General features: G+C 44.0%; 1 protein-coding gene across 3 annotated transcripts; it reads left to right on the top strand.

The window, feature by feature from the left end:
- Positions 1-290: 290 nt before the first annotated feature.
- TSPAN15 (tetraspanin 15) lies at positions 291-18,406 on the top strand. Of its 3 annotated transcripts, none has more exons than XM_032695503.1 (8): positions 291-454; positions 6,401-6,586; positions 8,470-8,544; positions 10,515-10,610; positions 12,194-12,310; positions 15,587-15,634; positions 17,015-17,131; positions 17,570-18,406. In XM_032695503.1, the coding sequence occupies exons 1-8, from the start codon at positions 413-415 to the stop codon at positions 17,720-17,722; spliced, it is 834 nt and encodes a 277-aa protein (XP_032551394.1). In that variant the 5' UTR covers positions 291-412; the 3' UTR covers positions 17,723-18,406. The 3 variants fall into 3 exon arrangements, with proteins under 3 accessions (XP_032551394.1, XP_032551393.1, XP_032551395.1); XM_032695502.1 differs by lacking the exon at positions 291-454 and adding an exon at positions 1,680-1,784; XM_032695504.1 differs by lacking the exon at positions 291-454 and adding an exon at positions 1,680-1,784 and having other exon boundaries at positions 17,496-17,604.
- Positions 18,407-19,364: the final 958 nt, after the last annotated feature.

Below are 19,364 nucleotides of genomic sequence, written 5' to 3' on the forward strand. Positions count from 1 at the left end.
GAAGGACCCTCAGCACCACAGGCAGTTCATAACATCTTACTTTTAACTACTGTTTGCTGCTGAACTGTACTAATTGTGTCCAGAAATCTTGTCATTTCAATATACAGACGAAGTCTGGGATTCAGCAAAGAAAGGGATTAGTCAATTATTTTCATACAGTTTCATAACAGGAACCTGTTTTGATGCATTGGCTCTGTTCAGAGTGAAAACAACAGGAAAACGGACGCTCCTTTTAATCAGCTTCCCCATCCAGCTGGACGTGCCCTGAAATTTTATTTGCAGAAATCAGCACAAATGAACAGGCAAGGCATTAAGAAAGTCACACCAAAACTACTAATTTAATTAAATACTCAAACAAGGAAGATGTCTAAGTGACAGGAACATGTTTGGATGTGAACGACAGCCATGAGACATGAAGAACCTGTGGCAGACTCTAATTCCCAGCACCTACACGGTATGTGATGTGATTTCCAGCCTGCACACCGCTGTAAGTGTCAGGAATATTTGCAAATCTGTCTGAAAATTGAAGTTGTGATATTTTAGAGGATGAACGCTCTGAGGCATTGAATTATCGTCAGAAACGTTACAGGTGAAGAGCTACCGGTTGGGTCCTGGGCTGGATTATTTGTTTTCCAGAAGCAGAATGTAGCACTGCATGGAAAAGCAATGGTGCTTTTTATAACAGAATTTTCCAGGGATATTTTTTAGCCTTTATAAACAAGGTTTTGGTATATTGTATGACCTAACGAAATGATGTGTGACTGACTGCTTACACAGTTTTACGTACACAGCTCGGAGGTTTTCCAGTCGCTTTCCTAGGTAACTTAGGGACAAATGCTGCCTCACTTCATCTCCTCTGACACCAGACGCTGATTTTCAACGCCATCTGTCTCTGCTCCGGGCCAGGATGCAGCAACTAACTCTGTGACAGTTGTCTGCCACTTTGAATGAGACTTTTTTCCTCGGGGGAAAAATAGCCCTTTGTGGGACAGGAGCGCAGCGCTGCGGGCTTGAAAAGGCTTATTTCATCTCGGAGGCATGAATGGCGTTTGCAGTTCATGATCGCTGCGTCAGACCCAGCGCTGTCCCACTGCCACAGCAGCGGGACGTGGATAAACCTCGGTGCAGGCAGAACATGTGGCTAGTGCAATACGCCCATTAACTGTTGTTATTTGCAGGACGTGCTGGACAGTCGCGTGGGTCTTACAAGGAAAGGTAAATGCCCTGGTATTGCTCCACCGTGCCGGCGCAGCGCCCAGGGATCCTGCTTTGCCGTGTTTACGGATGCTCGACCCAAAATCCCGGCGCCCACGGGCAGCGGGAGCTTCCCACCGAAGTGTTTTTGTCCGGGCTGTTTCAGTGGCGACCGCGGAGGTTTTGGGGGTGCGCGCGTGGCTCTGGCAGCGCTCGAGCAGCCGGATCTGCTTTTCCTGCCGTCTCCAGTTGCGGGGTTAACCCCGGCCGAGCGGCCAGGCGTGTTTGCCTGGGGAATTGAGAAGAAAAAAAAAGCGAAAAAAAAAAAAAGAAGAAAGCAGCAGCCGGAGGTCCCCGCTCCCTCCCCGGCGCTGCCCGTGTGTCCCCGCCGATCCCGCTCCGGAAGCGGCGGCGCCCCCGGGCCCGCCCCGCTCCAGCCGGGAAGGGGCGGGAGCGGCGGGAGCGGCGGCAGGTGCCGCGGGGAGGGAGGGAGGATGGCGGCAGGGGACCCGGAGCAGGCGCGGTACTGCGGGCGGCTCTCCTACCTCTGCCTCAAGCTCACCCTCATCACCTACTCCACCTTCTTCTGGGTGAGCGGCGGGCGGGCGGGGCTGTGCGGGGGGCTGGGCTCGGAGCGGGGAGTCCCGGACCGCGGTCCCGCGAACCCCCGGGCAGCGGGGTCCCCCCGCGCCAGGCCCCGGGCTTTGGCAGTCGGTGGATGTTTCCTTGGCTGAGGTGGCGGGTGTCACGCCCGTGGCAGCGCCCCGACCTTCCCTAGGGACTGACGAACTGGTTTTGGCGGATGGGGAGCTGCAGGAGTTGGAAGTTGGGCAGGTAAAAATCGTCCGTGCGCGTATTAAAATGCGGCTCTTTCCTCCAGGAGAGATAGGCAGATAGAGCCTTTGCCCTACAACGTCACTCACCTGTGTATGGGATAAGCCCTCTCCCGAGCCTTGGCAGGATGAGGCTGCGAGGCTGTGGAATTACAGGTGTGTGGCACTTGCTGTCCTCATCCAGGTGCTGGATAAAGCCATTAAGTCGCAGAGGCCAGGCTACGACCACTGACTTCTGACATGTGGCAAATCCACCCAGACCAGGCACCCCCCGGGCTGGAAGGAGCCCTTGGGGCTCTTTTAAAGTACTCTTTGTAAGCACCATGATTCTAAAAGGTGCCTTTTCAGGCTCTGGGATACTGGGGTGATGCCGGCTCCAGGCTGTACTGATGTCGGAGGTGCTCAGGCGGGGTTTCTTTCTGGCCCGTTCAGTTTAAACGCTGCTTAAGCTCTTGTTTGGCTGGTCTGTTTCTGTCTGACATGGTATTTGCCAAGTGGGATGGTAAAGCTTTTAGTGCACTGCGTGGGAGGAGACCTTTAGATCCACCAGGTTTGATAGTAGGTGTCTGATTAGAGATATGATTTAATAAAAAAAGATTGAAACACGAAGCGTTTGGGTGCAGTTCAGGCTTTTGGGGATATTGAATATCTTTTGTCTGTCTTAGCAGACAAGCCAACCCTTGGGTTTAGGCTCCTGACACTTTCCTACGTTCCTCCACAGCAGCTATTCCACAGGTGCGAGTTTCAGGAGAGAGAAATTTGGTGTGTTATTTTCCCACCCGCGTTTTTGCAGCGAGTCCTTCGCGAAGGGCCGTGCGCGTTGTCTGCTCCGCGTTTTCCATGGGCACCAAGGGCCCTGGGTGGTGGGATGTGAACATTCATCTGGTGGCAGAGAAAGGGCCCTTCTGAAGCGATTCTCGGGGCGTCCGCGGAGGACAAAGCCTCTTTCAGGCAGCCCGAGGATTTTATTTACTCTTTGTAGTTGCTCGCTGTGGGTTTTCAATGCTCTGCCCTTGTTTATAACCAAGAGCTTCCATTTGTCGGCTCTGCCGGGGAGATGGTTTGCTCCGGGAGGGAGAGAGGGAGGGGGAGGGATGGGGGCTGCAGGAGGGGGAAGGAAGGATGGGAATGCTGGCCTTTGCTGGGGGGAAGGAAGGCCGGCGCTGGGCATCATCCCGGTGCTGGGGCGGAACACACCCCGCATTGTGTGAGGGGCAGCCTGTGGGCTCCGCTCGCGAAATTCCCTTTTATTCCGGCTTAGCCAGGCAGATCTCATCAGCTGTAAATGCCACTCGCCTGGTTCTCTTTTCAGCTGTGTTATTCTTGCTGAGTTTGGGTGTTCGTTGGGTTTTTTTGTTTGTTTTGGTTTTTTTTTTGTTTTCAGGGTTTTTTTTAAATTGGTGTGAATGGAAGTAAAGTTTGGCTGTGGAGTGTTGGCTTGCTTAAATTTTGGGTGGTTTGTGATGTTCTGCTGCTGTCTGGGGCTTTGACCTGCTGGATGCTGAGTTCATTCGATTCCCTCCCTACTGTAGCTGTTTCTCTGGTACATTACGAGCGATGAACGCCCAGATTCGAATCCCCAGGATGGTTTTAAACCACCAGGAACTAAATAATCAGCCTTATCCAAAGCAGAGAGGAAATTAAAACATCACTGGGAGTATTGGAGGGGATATTTGCTAAGGGCCCTGTGTCTTCTCGTAGGTCTTACCCAGCACTTTTTTAAAAACTTTTTTAACTCTTCTGCTGGTGCATGAAGCTGTAATGTAATTTTTCTTGCCCAGCTGAAAGAGAATCCAGCATTTTAAACAGAAGGTGCTGTTGTTGAGTGACTGCTTTACTTAAAAATAAGTACTGTATATACAGGGTTAAAACCTCTGCTTATAAATAAATAAATGCTTTTGCTTTCTCTTGGGAAAGCAGCTTCTGTGCATTGAAAAGCCCCAGAGAAATCCCCTGGTATTTGCTGGTGGATGCTCATTTAATGTGAGTCAAGGCCAGTTAATTTTCCTGCGTACACAGCTGGAATTGCCAAACTGGGAGCTGTTAGGAAGGATGCAGGATGTAAACAGCCCCTCTATCCGTGGGTTCCCTACGTAAGAGTTGTGTTTCCAGCCCCAGTCACAGGAAGGGAGAGCACAGGTCCGAGAGGAGACTCGGGTGTGATGACTGCTGAGTTACCACATCTGCTTGTCATAAATAATTGCTGCTGTTGGCTTGACCATATTAAAGGTTCGAAAGATTTTTATTAAATGCATAAAAAAAAGTAGAAGATAATAAAAGCATAGATCTTGGAGGTTGTGTGAGCAAAAGTGCAAGTGAAAAGGGGTGAGCATACATGTGTCCAAGAAGATGTTATATGTGTCTATACATCTTAAGCTCTTAAAGTGGGGATGTGTCCTGTATTTTACTCACAGGCACCTTTGAATCTCTAAAACAACCAAAAAACTCTGAAATTTAATGTTTTGATGAGAAAACTATGGTTAAGAAAAAGAAAGTTCGATAAAAAGTTCTAATCTTGAAACAGTGCTCTTCTGAAATTCTGATAATCCTCTTCAAACTTTAATAGCTGTGGTTTATGTCCAGTGTTTGGGGTTTTTTTTACTTTTCTAGGCAAGAGTTAGTGTTGATTCTGTTAGTGGTATTTCAGGTTTGCAGGAGAATCCAGTTTTGGTTTTTGAAAAAAATTTTTAAAAAAATAACAATAATAATAATAGAACTCCCGAGTCATGTGTACAAGTACAGTCCCCAGTTTTATAATCTGTATTAGGTTTGTATGGTGCTGAGACTCCTTCCTCAACTGTTAGAGCTGCATTTAAAAGTTTCTAACTGATTTATTTTGTCATCTGCTTGAAAAGAAATCAATAATTTATTACCCAAATCGCCACATTTTTTTAAAGCATGAAGCTGACACTACAAATGGACCATTTAGTAATGAAAAAAAACCCAATTACAGTTTTACAGTAGAAGCATATAAGTGGTAATTTTATTACCTGTTATTTGTCCAGCATGTTTTCTCTTCTGTCATCATTACAGCACAATTTCTGCATTTGTCCGAGGGGGAGTTACTCTCAATTTACTCCTGTCAAATTTTAAGTTGCTTTTTAAATAGCTTCAGTATATTTATTTTTATGGCTGAGCCCTTCTGAGAATTTTCTTTTTAAATGACAACTTGGTGGCATGCCCCACATATTGTCCTTTGGGGATATTATTCATTCCCTTAGAAAGTCAAGAATTTCCAGTATGTTGTTAATTATTTTAAGATATCCCATAATTAAAAAAGTATTTCAACTGTTTGGCTCGTGTTCTTGTAAATCATGGTGTGTGTTCACCTAGCCCTTTGCCCGGGATATACCGTGTCATATCCAAAATTAAGAAGTGAAATTAAAAATGAAGAAGTATAATTAAGAAGCATTGGTGTGCGGGGAGCAGACCCGTGGAAATGTCAGGTCAGAAAAGGGGAATGTTCTTTATCACACTGCCAAAATGATTTGTATCTGGTCTCTTCCCTGAGGATGTGTCTAGCTATTGGAGTCAGTAGGAAAGTTTTTCCACTGCAATTTTCATGATTAAGTATTGTGGGCTATTTTTTATTTTAATTAATTCAGCATAATTCAAAGTGATTTGCAGCCTGCCATAGGCTTAGTACCAAGTGATTTAATGACTTAACTAATTATTTTGGTTGAAATATCTTTACCTTTTTAAACTAAATATGTTTCTTCTTATTTCACTTCTGGCTTTATCAGGTACTTGCTCAAGAACGTGACGTAACTTCAGACTTGGATTTTTTTTGTTTATTTTTAATCCAGTGCCTCTCTCCTGATGGCAGGGGTGGAGGTACAGGATATACCTGGCTGTGTTTACTGAGCCTAAATATGATAGGAGCAGGTATGAAGAGATGGATAAGCTGTTTGCAGATGGGCTTAGAAACTGTGTTATATTAAATATATATATATTTAAAGATATATATTCATACACAGAGAGAAGGACAGACAGACATGCAAAGGAGGATCATTAATGCCATGGCAGTTGCTCATATATGTCATACATGTGATCTCAGATGAGTAATAAATTACATTTCAACCAGTGCTGTATGTATCAGTTTGTTTAACTTCTAGCATGCTAAAACATTATGAAATATATTTTTGAAATAAACAAGTTTGATTTGTTTTTTTTTCTACCACAGCTCTTTTTCTGCCTTTGTCTTTGAGTTATTTTTTTTCCTTTCTTTATCCAAACTTCTGCTTTGTGTGTATCGCTGTTTATAATGTATCCTGAAGTGAGCAGTTCCAGGCTCCTGTGTACTCACAACATGTCACGTCAGTGTTTACTGGGAGAAGGAGTAACATCCGTGCTCTCCTCTGTTTCTGTTCCAGCTCATCGGAGCCCTCGTCCTCGCCGTGGGGATTTATGCAGAAATCGAAAGACAAAAGTACAAAACTCTAGAAAGTGCCTTTCTAGCCCCAGCAATTATTTTAATACTTTTGGGCGTTATAATGTTCCTGGTATCCTTTGTGGGTGTGCTGGCTTCCTTAAGAGACAACTTATGCCTTCTGCAAGCAGTAAGTGCTGTGATTTTTATTCCTAATTTCCAGTGCTTGTTGCTTCCGCTCTTCAGTGCCCTCTGAATTCACACCCCATAACTATGTCTGCATTGAAAAATATTTTAATGAAGTTGCTTTATTTTAATTAAATCTGAATTTAATGGCAGTGATCCCTCCATCAGGGAGCAGTAGCCAGTGACAGGACCGGCGAGGGTCTGACCCCTGTGCTGAGAAAACCAGCCTCCCAGTAGTTAAGGTTTTTATGGAAAATACCCAGGAATGTTTATTATTGTCAGTCAGTGTGTATGTTGTGCAAACTCAGCTGTTGACATACCGTTTGACATTGGCTTCTCATTTGGACCTGGAGGAAGGAGCTCAAGAAGGAAACCCTGGCTCAGGCTGATGTCTGGTGGTGGCTGGAGTCTGTCTGTCCTCCCCGGGAAGCGGAATGTAGGGGTAGATGTGGAAATGCGTGGTACAAGGTTAGCTGAGTAGCTTGGGGCTTTGAGAGAAGGGCCCTGAGAGTGAAATGAAAGGGACAAGGTTTTTCTCTCCAGTGCCTCTGAAAGAGTAAATTTTAGGGGAATTCCTGGATAACGCTGTGGTTGCAGATGGAAGTTGCACATGCGACTAATTAAAAATAAAGTGTGAAAACATCTTTTTCACCTCCATAGAATCATAGATGGTTTGGAAGGGACCTTTTAAAGGCCATCTAGTCCAACTCCCTTGGAATGAGTAGGGACACCTTGCACTAGACCAGGTTGTTCAAAATTCAGTCCAGCCTGGCCTTGTCATACCAGTTCAGTCTAATGAAATGCTGAATACATGGTATGTTGTGGGGGACCACAACGTACAAAGCCAGAAGTAACGGTGGATTCTGAAATTATGCTGGAATTTTGCTGAGATCCCATCCTTAGGCTTCTCTCACACTGAGTGTGGTGGTGTGTCTGATGCTCCCATTCTGGTAGCAAACCCAGATGGGTATTTAACAAAGCCAGTCCCTGATTCCTGCTTCTCAGGCTGATTCCAGATTTAGCAGGAGAAAAAATACCTGTCTGGTGAATTCGTGACACTGATACTGGGCAAAGAGGGCATAGAAGTTAAACCAGCTTTCAGAGGGGAGCATTAGGGGTTATTTTCAGACGAGGGACCATAAAACTCCGCTCCCGATGAAGTTCATTGTTCCACAGCAGACCCAAATTCACATAACAGCCATCTTTTATGCCCAAAGCGTTGGAAAAACATTTCAAGTGCTGGTACCTTGCAGCCATCTCATGGTGCTGTGGATTTCTTCATGTTATTCGTATTTTGCACGTGCTTTGATGAGCAGCCACAGGTGCACATGTGGTGTGAGTGCATCTGTGAGCATCTGTAGGTACACACACAAATAAATGTGTACAGCAACACACTAAAAGGTACTGAGCCTGGAACTTAGCACTGGCAATTTAGTAGAAGGTGGTTTGGATTGTCTTAAGGCGCTGTTTCACCCACTAATTGAAAGCAAACAGGTAAGCACTGGTTTTGTAGGAGACATAAAAACATGAAGTTTGGTGTGGTTTATAGAAGTCCATCAGTGTGCTTCTCTGCGATGCTGTTGTGGAAAGAGGTGTCTTGGCATGATAAATACATCTAATGGTTTTGAGTCCATTCAAAGCAGACAAATAACATGTTTGCCAGTTGGGCAAAACCCAGAATAACTAAAGCGAGGAAAAAAGGCTTTCTCGTGACATGCAGAGTTTTATAAGAACAGACCCATAATTTCATATCTTCTTTTAAAATGCCATCTCGTTTGCTGAAAGCCAGATCTCTTGGCAACTGAATGTTAGACTTAGGGGCACTAATTGAAGGAATAATTGGGGTTTGTTCTGTCTAATGACTCACTTGCACTTGTTTTTCTGCAGTTCATGTACATCCTTGGTATCTGCTTGCTGATCGAGCTGACTGGTGGAGTGGTGGCCCTGATCTTCAGAAACCAGGTGAGCTCCTTGTGTTTAGGTTTTGATCACAGAGAACGTGACTTAAGATCCATGAAGTTACAGGTGTGCAATATAAAAGGTGTTAAAATTGTCACTGGGCAGTAATTGATGGAGGTCTGAAGAAAGGTCCAGGCTTTTCGGGGCCTTCAGGGTTCAGTGATGGTGGGATTTGCCATTCATCTGCTCTGGAGATGAATTCCAGATTAAAGAATTTGAAGAAAATCTGGTAACTACGAGTGTGCAATACAGGCAAAATGGGTTTCCAGCTCTTCATGTATTACAAAGTGCTTTCTTCTGTTTTGCCATCTGGGTCTGACTGCTGATTTGGGAAGTTTCCAGATGGATTTGGAGACTTTATTTTTTAGTGGCCAAAATGTTCTACCTTACCTAAAGGACAGCTTTTCCCTGCCCACATCCATAAGCAACGTAACTAATTTATATAAGAGACTCCATCATTCACAAGCATGCTATTACTATATTAAAACCTTGATTTTTCTAGACAGAAAGCAGCATACTATTCTTTTCAGTTAGAAATGCTTTAAAGCATAAATGTATTCGCTATGGCAAGTACTAGATTGCTGTGCTTTGACTTATTTTTCTAATCTGGCAAAATATGAGCATTAAAAGGAGATGCTGAATAATAAGACATGTTCCCTCCCCAGCCCAATCCTACCACGCTCATTTTCCACAAAAGCCATGTGGCTTTACCACATATGTACATGTGATGTTAAAAAAAAAACAAACCACCAAACTTAAAAAAAGATTTTTTAAAAAAAATAATAACTTTGTATTTTGAGGTAGTGCTATGTTCTCTCTGGCTGGTGCTTTCTTCTTACTCCATGCTGGACCAAAGCAGGACAGCTGTACTTAGGGACAGGTTTCTTTTGTTGTTTTTCAAAGTTAATGGAGATGTTTGGGTCAGTATGGGGAGGACAAGGAGGTATTTATAGAAGCTTAGGGTAGCAGCCTTTATTGAGGTGCTGTTTGTCTTGCATGTCTCATTGATTTTTTTCCCAGTTCTTTCTCTACTGCCTTCTCAGATCTGTAGGGTCTAAACGAGGTTCTTGGCCAGTTAGGATGGTCCTGCCAGTTGTTATTTCTCATCACCAATGTGCTAATGCTTTTTGTTCTGGTTTGCCTGTAAGTGTTACAGTTTGTAATACTGAGAAGACGAGTAGGTGTATTTCAGGTTTTCTGACCTATAAGGATTTTTAGGTTTGGGCATTTTAGCAGCTGGATTGAAAGGGAAGTCATTACATTCTGGTTATGATTAGTCCCTGTTTTTGCTGTGCTGTGATTGTACTGGGTCTTGAAAACCAAATACTTCTTTCTTTGTCCTCATCTTCTGAACTTTAAAGACGTTTTATTGCTTTAATTTCTGATTTGCCATGCTGAGGAGATACCATCTTATATCTGCCAATCCACTGCCATATTTCTCAAAAAAACCACTGTAAAACGTACAGATACACTTTTTTTTCCTGCTTAAGGTGAAATAAAGCTCCTTATCTGGCAGTTATGGACTCCTCGGAAAATCAAATTAGTGGAAAGTTCGCAGAAAATAAAATTTATGGAGGGTGGTGTTGTTGCTCGGGGTGTGGTGCAGACCCAAGATCCACTGTTCTGTCACCCAAGTGGTGGTGAGGATCCCAAGTGCCCAGAGGGAGGGATCCTGCCTGGGTATAACGGGACCATGTCTGGGAGATGCTTGGAGAGTCTCAGAGAAGAGAAGTGTTGCACTGTTGGCACTTCCCATCACAAACCCAGCAGTGTGTCTGCTTCCATAAGAAAGAACAGATGGTTGGTCCCTGCAGGGCTGAGCTAAGATTTGTTTTTAACTAGGGTTTGTTTTTCCTTAAAGAAAAAAGCCTTTTCTTTTGTGCCCATCAGTTACACTTGTCACTTCAACCTGCTCTTCTAATTTTGTTTCTGTGTATGCAACCCACGAATCTTGTTCTCCTTTTGCTTTTCAGACAATCAAGTTTTTGAACAATAACATTAGAAGAGGAATTGAGAATTACTACGATGATTTAGACTTCAAGAACATCATGGATTCTGTTCAAAAGCAGGTTTGTTATTGGGTTTTTTCCCTGGGACTAACTTGGTGCCGAGATGCAGCAGGTCCTCGGCGACAGCTTTGAGTTTTTCCAGTGACATGATAATCAAGTTCTCACTGATGAGAGGGGTGGAATCTTGTGTGTCTCTGTTCTGGTGTCGCTGAGGTCAGGGCTCATCCAGCATTCCAGCTGGCATTTAAAACCCTCTACATCACTGCAAAAACAGGGGGCCAAAATGCAGCTTTTGCCTTGGCAGGTGCAATTCAGATGCTCAAGGTCAGATCCTACAAATACATGGGCTTATGGAGGCCCCACAGCTGGATTCAGACAAACTCAGCCTAAATTCCACCCAAGGCCTTGCACTCAGTGTTTCTGCTGGTCCAGGAGATTCAGAAGCATCTCGTTAACAGGAGGCCCTGGATAAAGAGAAATGAGGTGGCATTTAGGCTGTTAGAACACAACATGTTGTGTTGTCACTCGAGGGCATCCAGAGAGCTCTCTAGCAAGGTGGTTATTGGATGGAAATGCCCGTGGAAATGTATATACCTGTAATTAAACTTCAGAAATGCTGTTGAGCCCAGCTGAGCATTACTTAATGGCATGTGAAGTTGACTCATAGCCTTTTTTTTTTTTTAATAAGGCTGGTCTGTTGAAATGTTTATTGGGTTATTGAAGAGTTCTGCCATGCAGTTCAGAGACTATAGAAGAAGCAGAAAATGTTCAGAAATGTGATGTCAGGGCCCATGTGATGTCCGTGACCGTGCCAAATAATGATTAAAAAATGATTAGGAAGTGTTACATGTATTTTAGGACATCGTTATGGAGATGGCAGCCTGCTTTGAAAAACAAAGTTAGCACGGAAAGTCTGTCAAAAGCAAACCATCCCGAGGAAATTTTGTCATTAGACTTCATAATGCTTTAAAGTTTCCATGCACTGCCCAAAATTATGGATACATACAGCCAGTATACATCTTACTGATTAAATGAACTGCTGCTTTTCCCTTTAAGTTATAAAGTGAATATTTGTATGAAGTCAGCATAAACTTACAGTATTTGTTTGTCAGATTTCAGTTCTTCTAAATTACACTCACAATGTTTTGGTGAGATTGATTTATGCCTTATAGCAATGCTTTTGTCTTTTAGACCCAGTTGGAAATGTAGTCATAATCCTTCAAGCAGCTGCAGAAATTTATTACAGGTCAAGATAGAATGAATTTAAAAACATTGCTTAGTGATGTCCAGACCTGGAAAGATAATTTTTCAACTTGAAAAAGATGGGAAGTGGAACTTACACCGGTACTTTGCTCTGGCACCCCGGGTTACAGCTCAATGAGTGATGGAGGAGTGCCACCTATATCCATAATTCTTTTTAATTCTGTCTATCATATACATTCATACATGCCTTGCTGACAAAAGGACAGATTTTTTGGGTGGTTCAGGGCTTTTAAAATTCTTTTATTCTAACTTCGTTTTCTACTTATTCAAAGAGTTCAAGATACGATTTTTTTCCCCCCTTTTACCTTTCAGAATCACAGAACCATTTAGGTTGGAAAAGACCTTTAAGATCATTGAGTTTTGTGTTGGTTTTTTTTCAGTTTAAGTGCTGTGGTGGGGAAGATTACAAGGATTGGTCCCAAAATGCATACCACAACTGTGGGGCGCCGGGCCCGCTGGCCTGTGGGGTGCCCTACACTTGCTGCATCAGAAATAAGGTAAGTCCTGGTCCCTCAGCATCACTGGGGTTTGCTTAGAAAGGTACCTTACTTTAGGAATTCTGGGGTGAGAAGTGAAGGAAAATGGGTCCTTCCCTCCCCTAATGGATCTGTGGGTCTTGACAGCTTGAAAAGGAGAAAATAAAATGAGTTAGATGTGTTGGCTCTGCTCCATTGTACTGACCCACCACACAGCCCCAGAAGGGATCTTGGGAGCTCCTCTAATTTCATGGCGAGCCTGAACGAGAGCTGCTTAAAGTTAAATTTTGCTGGTGTTTTCCCCAGGGTTTGCTGTTCCAGCTTTGCCAGGAAGCCTGGGCCCTGATTGCTTCCGTGGGTGGGGGTTGGAGTGATGTGCACCAGCTGCTGTGTGAGTTAAAACCCAGAGTGACCTCGTCATCCAGATTATTCCAGAAATGTGGGCAACTGACCTCAGGGTCAGGGCATGCTTGTGGGCACAGGTCTTGACTGGAGCTGCTGCTCTGCCCTAACCTGTCCTTGAAAACTACCTGCCTTCCCACTCTCTAAAATCCTGGAAGGACTGGGGTCTGGACCAGTTTCTCCATCTATGATGAACTGGTATTAACTGGTGCTGACAGCAGGAGGAGCAGGCATTGAGTTTCATATAAATATGTTTCAATTTTATAATTCATTGCTCTTTGAGGGATGTACAATGCTGAATTTGATAAAAAATTATTCCTCAATTTAAAACCAGTCCAGGCAATCCCTGCCTTGCTGGGTTTTTGTCTTTGCTCTGAACACAGAACAAAGAGAAATCGAGGCAGAGAAACTGAGTGTGTGTAAGAGGAGACACAGTAGAGCTCGTGGTGGAGAGCCTGCTGCTGCCTGCTTTGGGCTGCCCTCTCAACATCTGCCCTGAGCAGGCTGTTTAATTACAAACAGGGAAAATAAACGCAATAGCTGCATCAGTAGGTGTTCCTGAGAATTGTGTCTCATATGAAGGTGTTTATTACATGTGCTTACACATTTTTGGTGCGTGAGAAAGGGTCTGTTTAAATCTGTGGTGAGCTTCTCAGGAACCAAAGCTAAACAGTTTTGTTCTCAGGAACCAAAGCTAAACAGTTATGCTTTGAGTCTTGGGTGTTTGAGAGTAAGAAATTTGTGTGTATGAAGATAGTGTCTGCTGATCTGCAGACAGAACTGCACGGAGCAGAAGAACTCAGAATTTTGCCCTCAGGAAAGGGAAAGCACTAAAATAAAAACTTCTCAAAGGGAAAATACACTCTCCATGTGCTTCACTGACAGCTGGAGATGGGAGAGTGAGGCTACTTGTAAAGTGGTAAGCTCAGGGAGGTTAATTGAAAGGCAAGGAGAAGCCCCCAAATCATAAACAAGCTTCATATTTAAGCACAGGCTGTTGATCAGGATGCTGCAGTGCATTAGGGCTCATGGCTTTACCACACTCATGGTGTTGCTGGGCCTTGTGGAGTCCGAGCGGCGCAGATGCTGCTTGGCAGGGTAACACCAACACAGGGCTGCAAGGATGGCTGCCTCGGGGAAGAGCCAACCAGAGGATGCATAAATCTTGTATGTTTGACAAATGCTTCCAAATACAGGCTGGTTTCTCTCCTGGAAAGCCACAGATATGGTTTGTGATTACTCACTGGCTTTGTAGTCATGGAAAACTCCTGCTAATGTTGGAGGTTGGATTCTGATCCTCTAAAAAATCCTTCTGCTAACACGAGCCAGGCTCACACTGGGGGGGCTCTGAAGGAACTGTGTTTAAGTCAGAGTATTTATTAAAGACTTACACTAGTGTAGCAGATAAAATTTAGTCCGAAATGCCTATAATCCTCTGTTTCTAATGCATTTATCTCTGCTGTGTGTATTTGCTTGTGCCACGATGTGCTGTTTGCAAATGCTGTTTCAAATGAAATGATGCAACTGCATTCCTTGTGGTCATGTGTTTTGGGGGTTACATGTTTTGGGGGTGGTCCCAGGGTGCTCGAGTGGTTTGGGAACGTGAAATCACTCACAGCCAACACAACAACATGCTGGTACAAACACTGACTTCCAAGTGTATTTATTCCTTGTGGTTGGCAGATGGGTGCTCCTCACGGTTTCCCAACAGCCCTGTGAAATAGTTGGAGCTTTTTCTTCTGGGGTGTTTGTTGACCTTGATTGTCAGACAGTTGTGTGTTCAAGGTGGGAGCCCAGATTTTAGGGGCTTAAGAACTGTGACCCTGGCTGGTGTTTCTGCTGCTTTGTAACATCCGTCTTTTGCAAACATCCCTCTTCCTTCTTGGGAAGGTGACCTGGGAATCCCAGGCTACCACTCAGAGACTACCAGCATTTAGAAATCTTCATTCCTACATCTTGTTTTAATTTTGATGAAGGGGTGTTCAGTTACCCAGAGTAGCTGTGGCTGCCCCATCCCTGGAAGTGTCCAAGGCCAGGTTAGATGGGGCTTGGAGCAACCTGGGCTAGTGGAAGGTGTCCCTGCCCATGGCAGGGGTGGAACTGGATGGTCCAACCCAAACCATTCTGTGATTCTCTATCAGTAACACAGTTTGTTCTGCCTTATTTTTGTCATTTACATATTCTCATTTTCTTCCATGTCTTTGGCTTTGTTCACTGCTTTCTTTGATGCTGGTGGGCTTTATGTTGGATGATTCGTAAGTGAGGGGGGGTTGTTTTCAGGTTAGCTTTGCCAGGCCAGGTAGAACTTTGGAACCCACAGAGAATATTACATGGCTACAGAAAATGTGTTAGTAATCTGTGGTGAATGCAAGCACTCAGTCTTTTTAAAATATATAGATTTTATATTCATATATATAATGGTATATAAAATGATATTGTAATAAATTTAGTCTTGTAAAATGTTCACACAAGCATTCATAGTATTGGACATTATTTGAAGCTTAGATATTTCTGAGCTTAAATTTGTCATCATGATGGCATGAAGGCCATTTTATGTTAACCACTGTTTTTCTTAATAAGATGTGTTAAGTTATTAAGGCTTTAAAATGAAACCCAGCTGTTTGTTCTGTGGAACTGCTGTGTCGTAGCTCGCTTTGGTTGCTGATGCCACGCTGGTTTTGCTGGATAGATATGGCTCAAATGTGTCATGACACACTGACAATACTCATTTCTCTGAAATGAGCTACTAAATCTGACCTTGGGCCTGCTGGAAGAAACTGGTGTTGGACTGGGAAATAACCCTGTTGCTGGTTTTGTATGGGCTGAAAGAGTAAAAATAATGTTTTTGTAATTTTTATTTTCTACTGCAGTTTGTATCTGTTGTTTTCTTTTCAGACAGACATTATCAACACTATGTGTGGATACAAAACCATTGACAAAGAGGTAACGTAACCAGTGTCCACCCTTCCATGGCAGAGGGTGCTGCTTCTCTGCATTGTTTTTGGTCAGTTGTAAAGTTGTCTTCTGCATGCTTCAGTCTACCAGACAGTTAAATCAGCAATTACTGATTTAACTTCCATCTATTAAAAAAACTAATCTTGTTTGATTGTGGTATCTTCCCTTCTTTGTATTTTCCATGATTCCTTGTTTCATGACAACTTCCCCAAGCTAATTGCACAATTAATGCACAAGAAGCTGCTTTCATACTTTTAAGCAGTGACTTGAGTGGGGGAAAGCTTTTAATACTTAAAAGCCAAAGTTTCTCACTGAGTAAAATCGGTGTTAGTAAAGCCAACTTAGCTGTTTCTAAGTATTTTGTATCCCTGTAGTGGGTTTTTTATTTTTAGGCCTGTAATAGTTATTCCTGGAAGAAGAGCGGGACTTCCCAGGTTGTGTTGGCAGCCCTCTCCTCCCTCCAGGAGCGGGATGGGGCCTCCTCCTTCAGCCTTCCCTTTTGGGAATAGCCCTGGTGACTCCAGAGGAGAGACTGCCAGCTCAAGGCAGTAATTGCAGAGTGATTAAGAAGGGAAATCAGTAATTGGATCTGCCCTGAGTTCTCCACTCCTGGCTCTGGAGTGCTGGTGTGGGGGCTGCTCCGGGAAAACCCCTCTCCCCAGCTCATTTGAGGCACTTGGAGCACAATGCCAGCCTCAGTTGTTGGGTTTTGGGATTACTGGTTATCTTTACACACGACTTGTCTTCATTTAGGTTAATTGATTTACGGCTTAATCACCTGAACGCTCCAGCCTGGCTCCAATGCCCCGAGCACTTAAGCATATGCTTAACTTCACCCCATTCATCTACTTAGGACCCTTTGCAGCCTGAAGTGCTTTCTATATTATGGGTTGGGGTCACGGAGCAGCACAGCTTGCAGGACTGAATCTCAAATCCTCTTGTTCCTGCCCTTTTTAGAGTCTATTGCAAAGCACTTGGTCCACAATTTATATTTTTCCACTGCTGTACTTTCAACTTGGAAGAAGAGATGAAAGCCAAAGGGAGACTTCTCTTCTTTCAAAGTGGTCTCAAATCAGAATTGGATGCGTTTCTTGTAGAAAAGTGGCTGCAAAACCAGGTTTAAAGCAATAAAATAACTTATTTAACTGTGGAACAACTTAAAAAAAGAAAGGTTTAAAAACAACTTGTGCGGGTGTGGAACAACTTAAAAACAGATGGAAGGATTAGCGGTGAGGTCTCTGTTAAATGCAGTGGGTTTAAAGAGGTGGGAAGGCGAACCAGGTTTGCCTCCCTGAGTTTTGAGCGACCACCATGTGTGTCACACAGCAGTGGAACTGCCTGTTGAACGCTCACTCCCTTATTTTGCAGCGCTTGAGTGTTCAGAATATTATCTACGTCCGAGGGTGCACGAATGCGGTGCTTATCTGGTTTTTGGACAACTACACCATCATGGCTGGAGTGCTGCTCGGCATATTGCTACCTCAGGTAGGGAGGGGGCACTGCCTTATCCACTGAAGGGAGCATCTGATTTATTGCTACAGTATGTGAAATCCCATTTGATGTAATGTAACGGATAAGCTGAGGCGGCATTCTGGTAATTTAGTAGCATTACTGCGATATGTTGCAGGATTTGGTGGGGTAATTTGCTCTTGTTTGGGGTTTTTTGAGTCCTCTCCTCCTCAAGCTGCATCCACTGAGATTTTCTAATGCTCCAAAGGACAGGGGTGCTAATTCTTCTGCTGTTTTAGTTCTTCACAAAAATTATCCATTTATACAACTACATGAAAAGTGAATTTATATATATATTTACACACACTGCTGCCCATATATCCGACGTGTGTATACACAGTTTGTAAAGCCTGCTGTAAGAAGCACGAGATAAGCCGCCTGTGAGCTCTGAGTAGAGATCCCTTCCTTTTGCAGTTCCTGGGCGTGCTGCTGTCCCTGCTGTACATCACCCGCGTGGAGGACATCATCACGGAGCACAAGCTGAGCGAGCGGCTCTTCGAGGACCCGCGGCACAGACCCGCTCCCGAGCTCGGCGGGGCCGGCTGCTGCATGTGCTACCCGGGGTGACTGCGGGGACCCCGAGAGCAGTGAAAGCCAGGCGAGCCCTCCTGGTCTGGCATGTGCTGCTGTCACAGGCCGGCGGCGGTGCCACAGTGCCCTCGGTGTGTCTGCGCCCACAGACGCCCCAGAAGGGCCCCGCGCTGCCGCGGGATCGCGGCGCTGCCGGAAGGTGGGTTTGTGGATCATTAAATCTTCTTTTTGAGTGATTGCTGAGTGATACAAAGCCAGAGCAACTATTCTGGGAAGATCGGAATGTCGATTTCTGGGGAGTGTCTTCGCGTCTCGGGATGTCGTATTTAAATGTGTGTCGTTTCCAGCCTTATTTTCTTACTCCTTCCGAGAGAGATTTCTTACCGATCTACGTGGTGATTATTAAACATACGTTTAACAAACGTGTTTTGCTAATCTTGATGACTTTACTGACAATAATGGATGTGATGCTGATCGCTTTCATTGCTCAGTTTTCTGTGCCTTTTAATAATGGGGCAAATGCCAACGTGGAATTAGTCAGGAAATGCTTGATATATTTTTTTAATGCAATTTATTACTGTCTGGCTTTTGTATTAAACTTACAAGATGTTTGAGTTTTGGATATATCTTTCCTCTTTAGTAAATTAACTAGGTGATTTATGACTTTCTGGTTTTTTGGAGTTCTGTGTGTCAAGATGTTTCTAAATTTTATTGTCAAAATAAAAGCAGTAAGTTGTTTTTCTTAAAAAAAAAAAAACAAAACACAAAGATTTCGTCTAATATGCTTTTCATTTTCCTATGTAAGTTAAGCCTGTCCCTCAAATGCTGAATCCAAAGGTAGAAATAGGTGGAGCTGTGATTCTGGCTTGGGTGCTGCCTGCCTGGGCTTTTGGAGAGGCGCTGAACATCTGTGCCTCACTTGCTTCTCTTAGTGAATTGGGGACAATACTTGGGAGTCACGAAGAGCTCTGGGGTTTTTGTTGGTGTTCCTTTGTCCTGAGCATTTCTCTGCAGTCTCTCCAGCTCCAGCCAGGTTTGCAGGCAAAATGCAAAACCTAATTATCACAATACTTCAAATAAACCAAAGACGGGAAGAGAATAAAGCAGGTTTATATCCTGAATCTAAATCTGTGCTTTTCTGAGCAGTCCACTAAGACAAACAGAGCAATATCTGATATTATGCTCCTTGCTGGTTTTTGGTTTTGTTGTTGTTGTTTGTTTTGGTGTTTTTTTTTTTTTTTTGTGGTTTGTTTGTTTGTTTGTTTGTTTAATTTCCTTGTCTTGGACATTTTTTCTGCTTTTTTTTTTTCAAAACTCAGTGTTTTCTGTTTAGCTCTCTGCCTTCACCAGGAATTTCTGAGGAAGCTTTATGCATTTCCAGGAGCCAGAAGGGACTCATCCAGTTCTTTGGTGTTCCTGCTGGTTTCTAGGGAGAGAGATCTCACGGCGTTATTTCCTACACAGCACACTCTAGCGTCGGGTCCTGCACGTGGTTGTTACGTATTTCAATTGCTCCATATCGTTGTTGCCTAAATCTTCCTGGGGTCTGTCTTGAATAACATGCTTTGGTAAGTTAGGAAATGAGGTGTGTTTTAAGGGTGGGTTTGTGTACAAAGAGAGGAAGGGGAAAAGGAGGGGCAGCTTGGGAGGATGGAGCAGACTGCTGGAGAAGCATGGG

This window comes from Chiroxiphia lanceolata, chromosome 8 (assembly GCF_009829145.1).
Source record: "Chiroxiphia lanceolata isolate bChiLan1 chromosome 8, bChiLan1.pri, whole genome shotgun sequence".
NCBI lineage: Eukaryota > Metazoa > Chordata > Aves > Passeriformes > Pipridae > Chiroxiphia > Chiroxiphia lanceolata.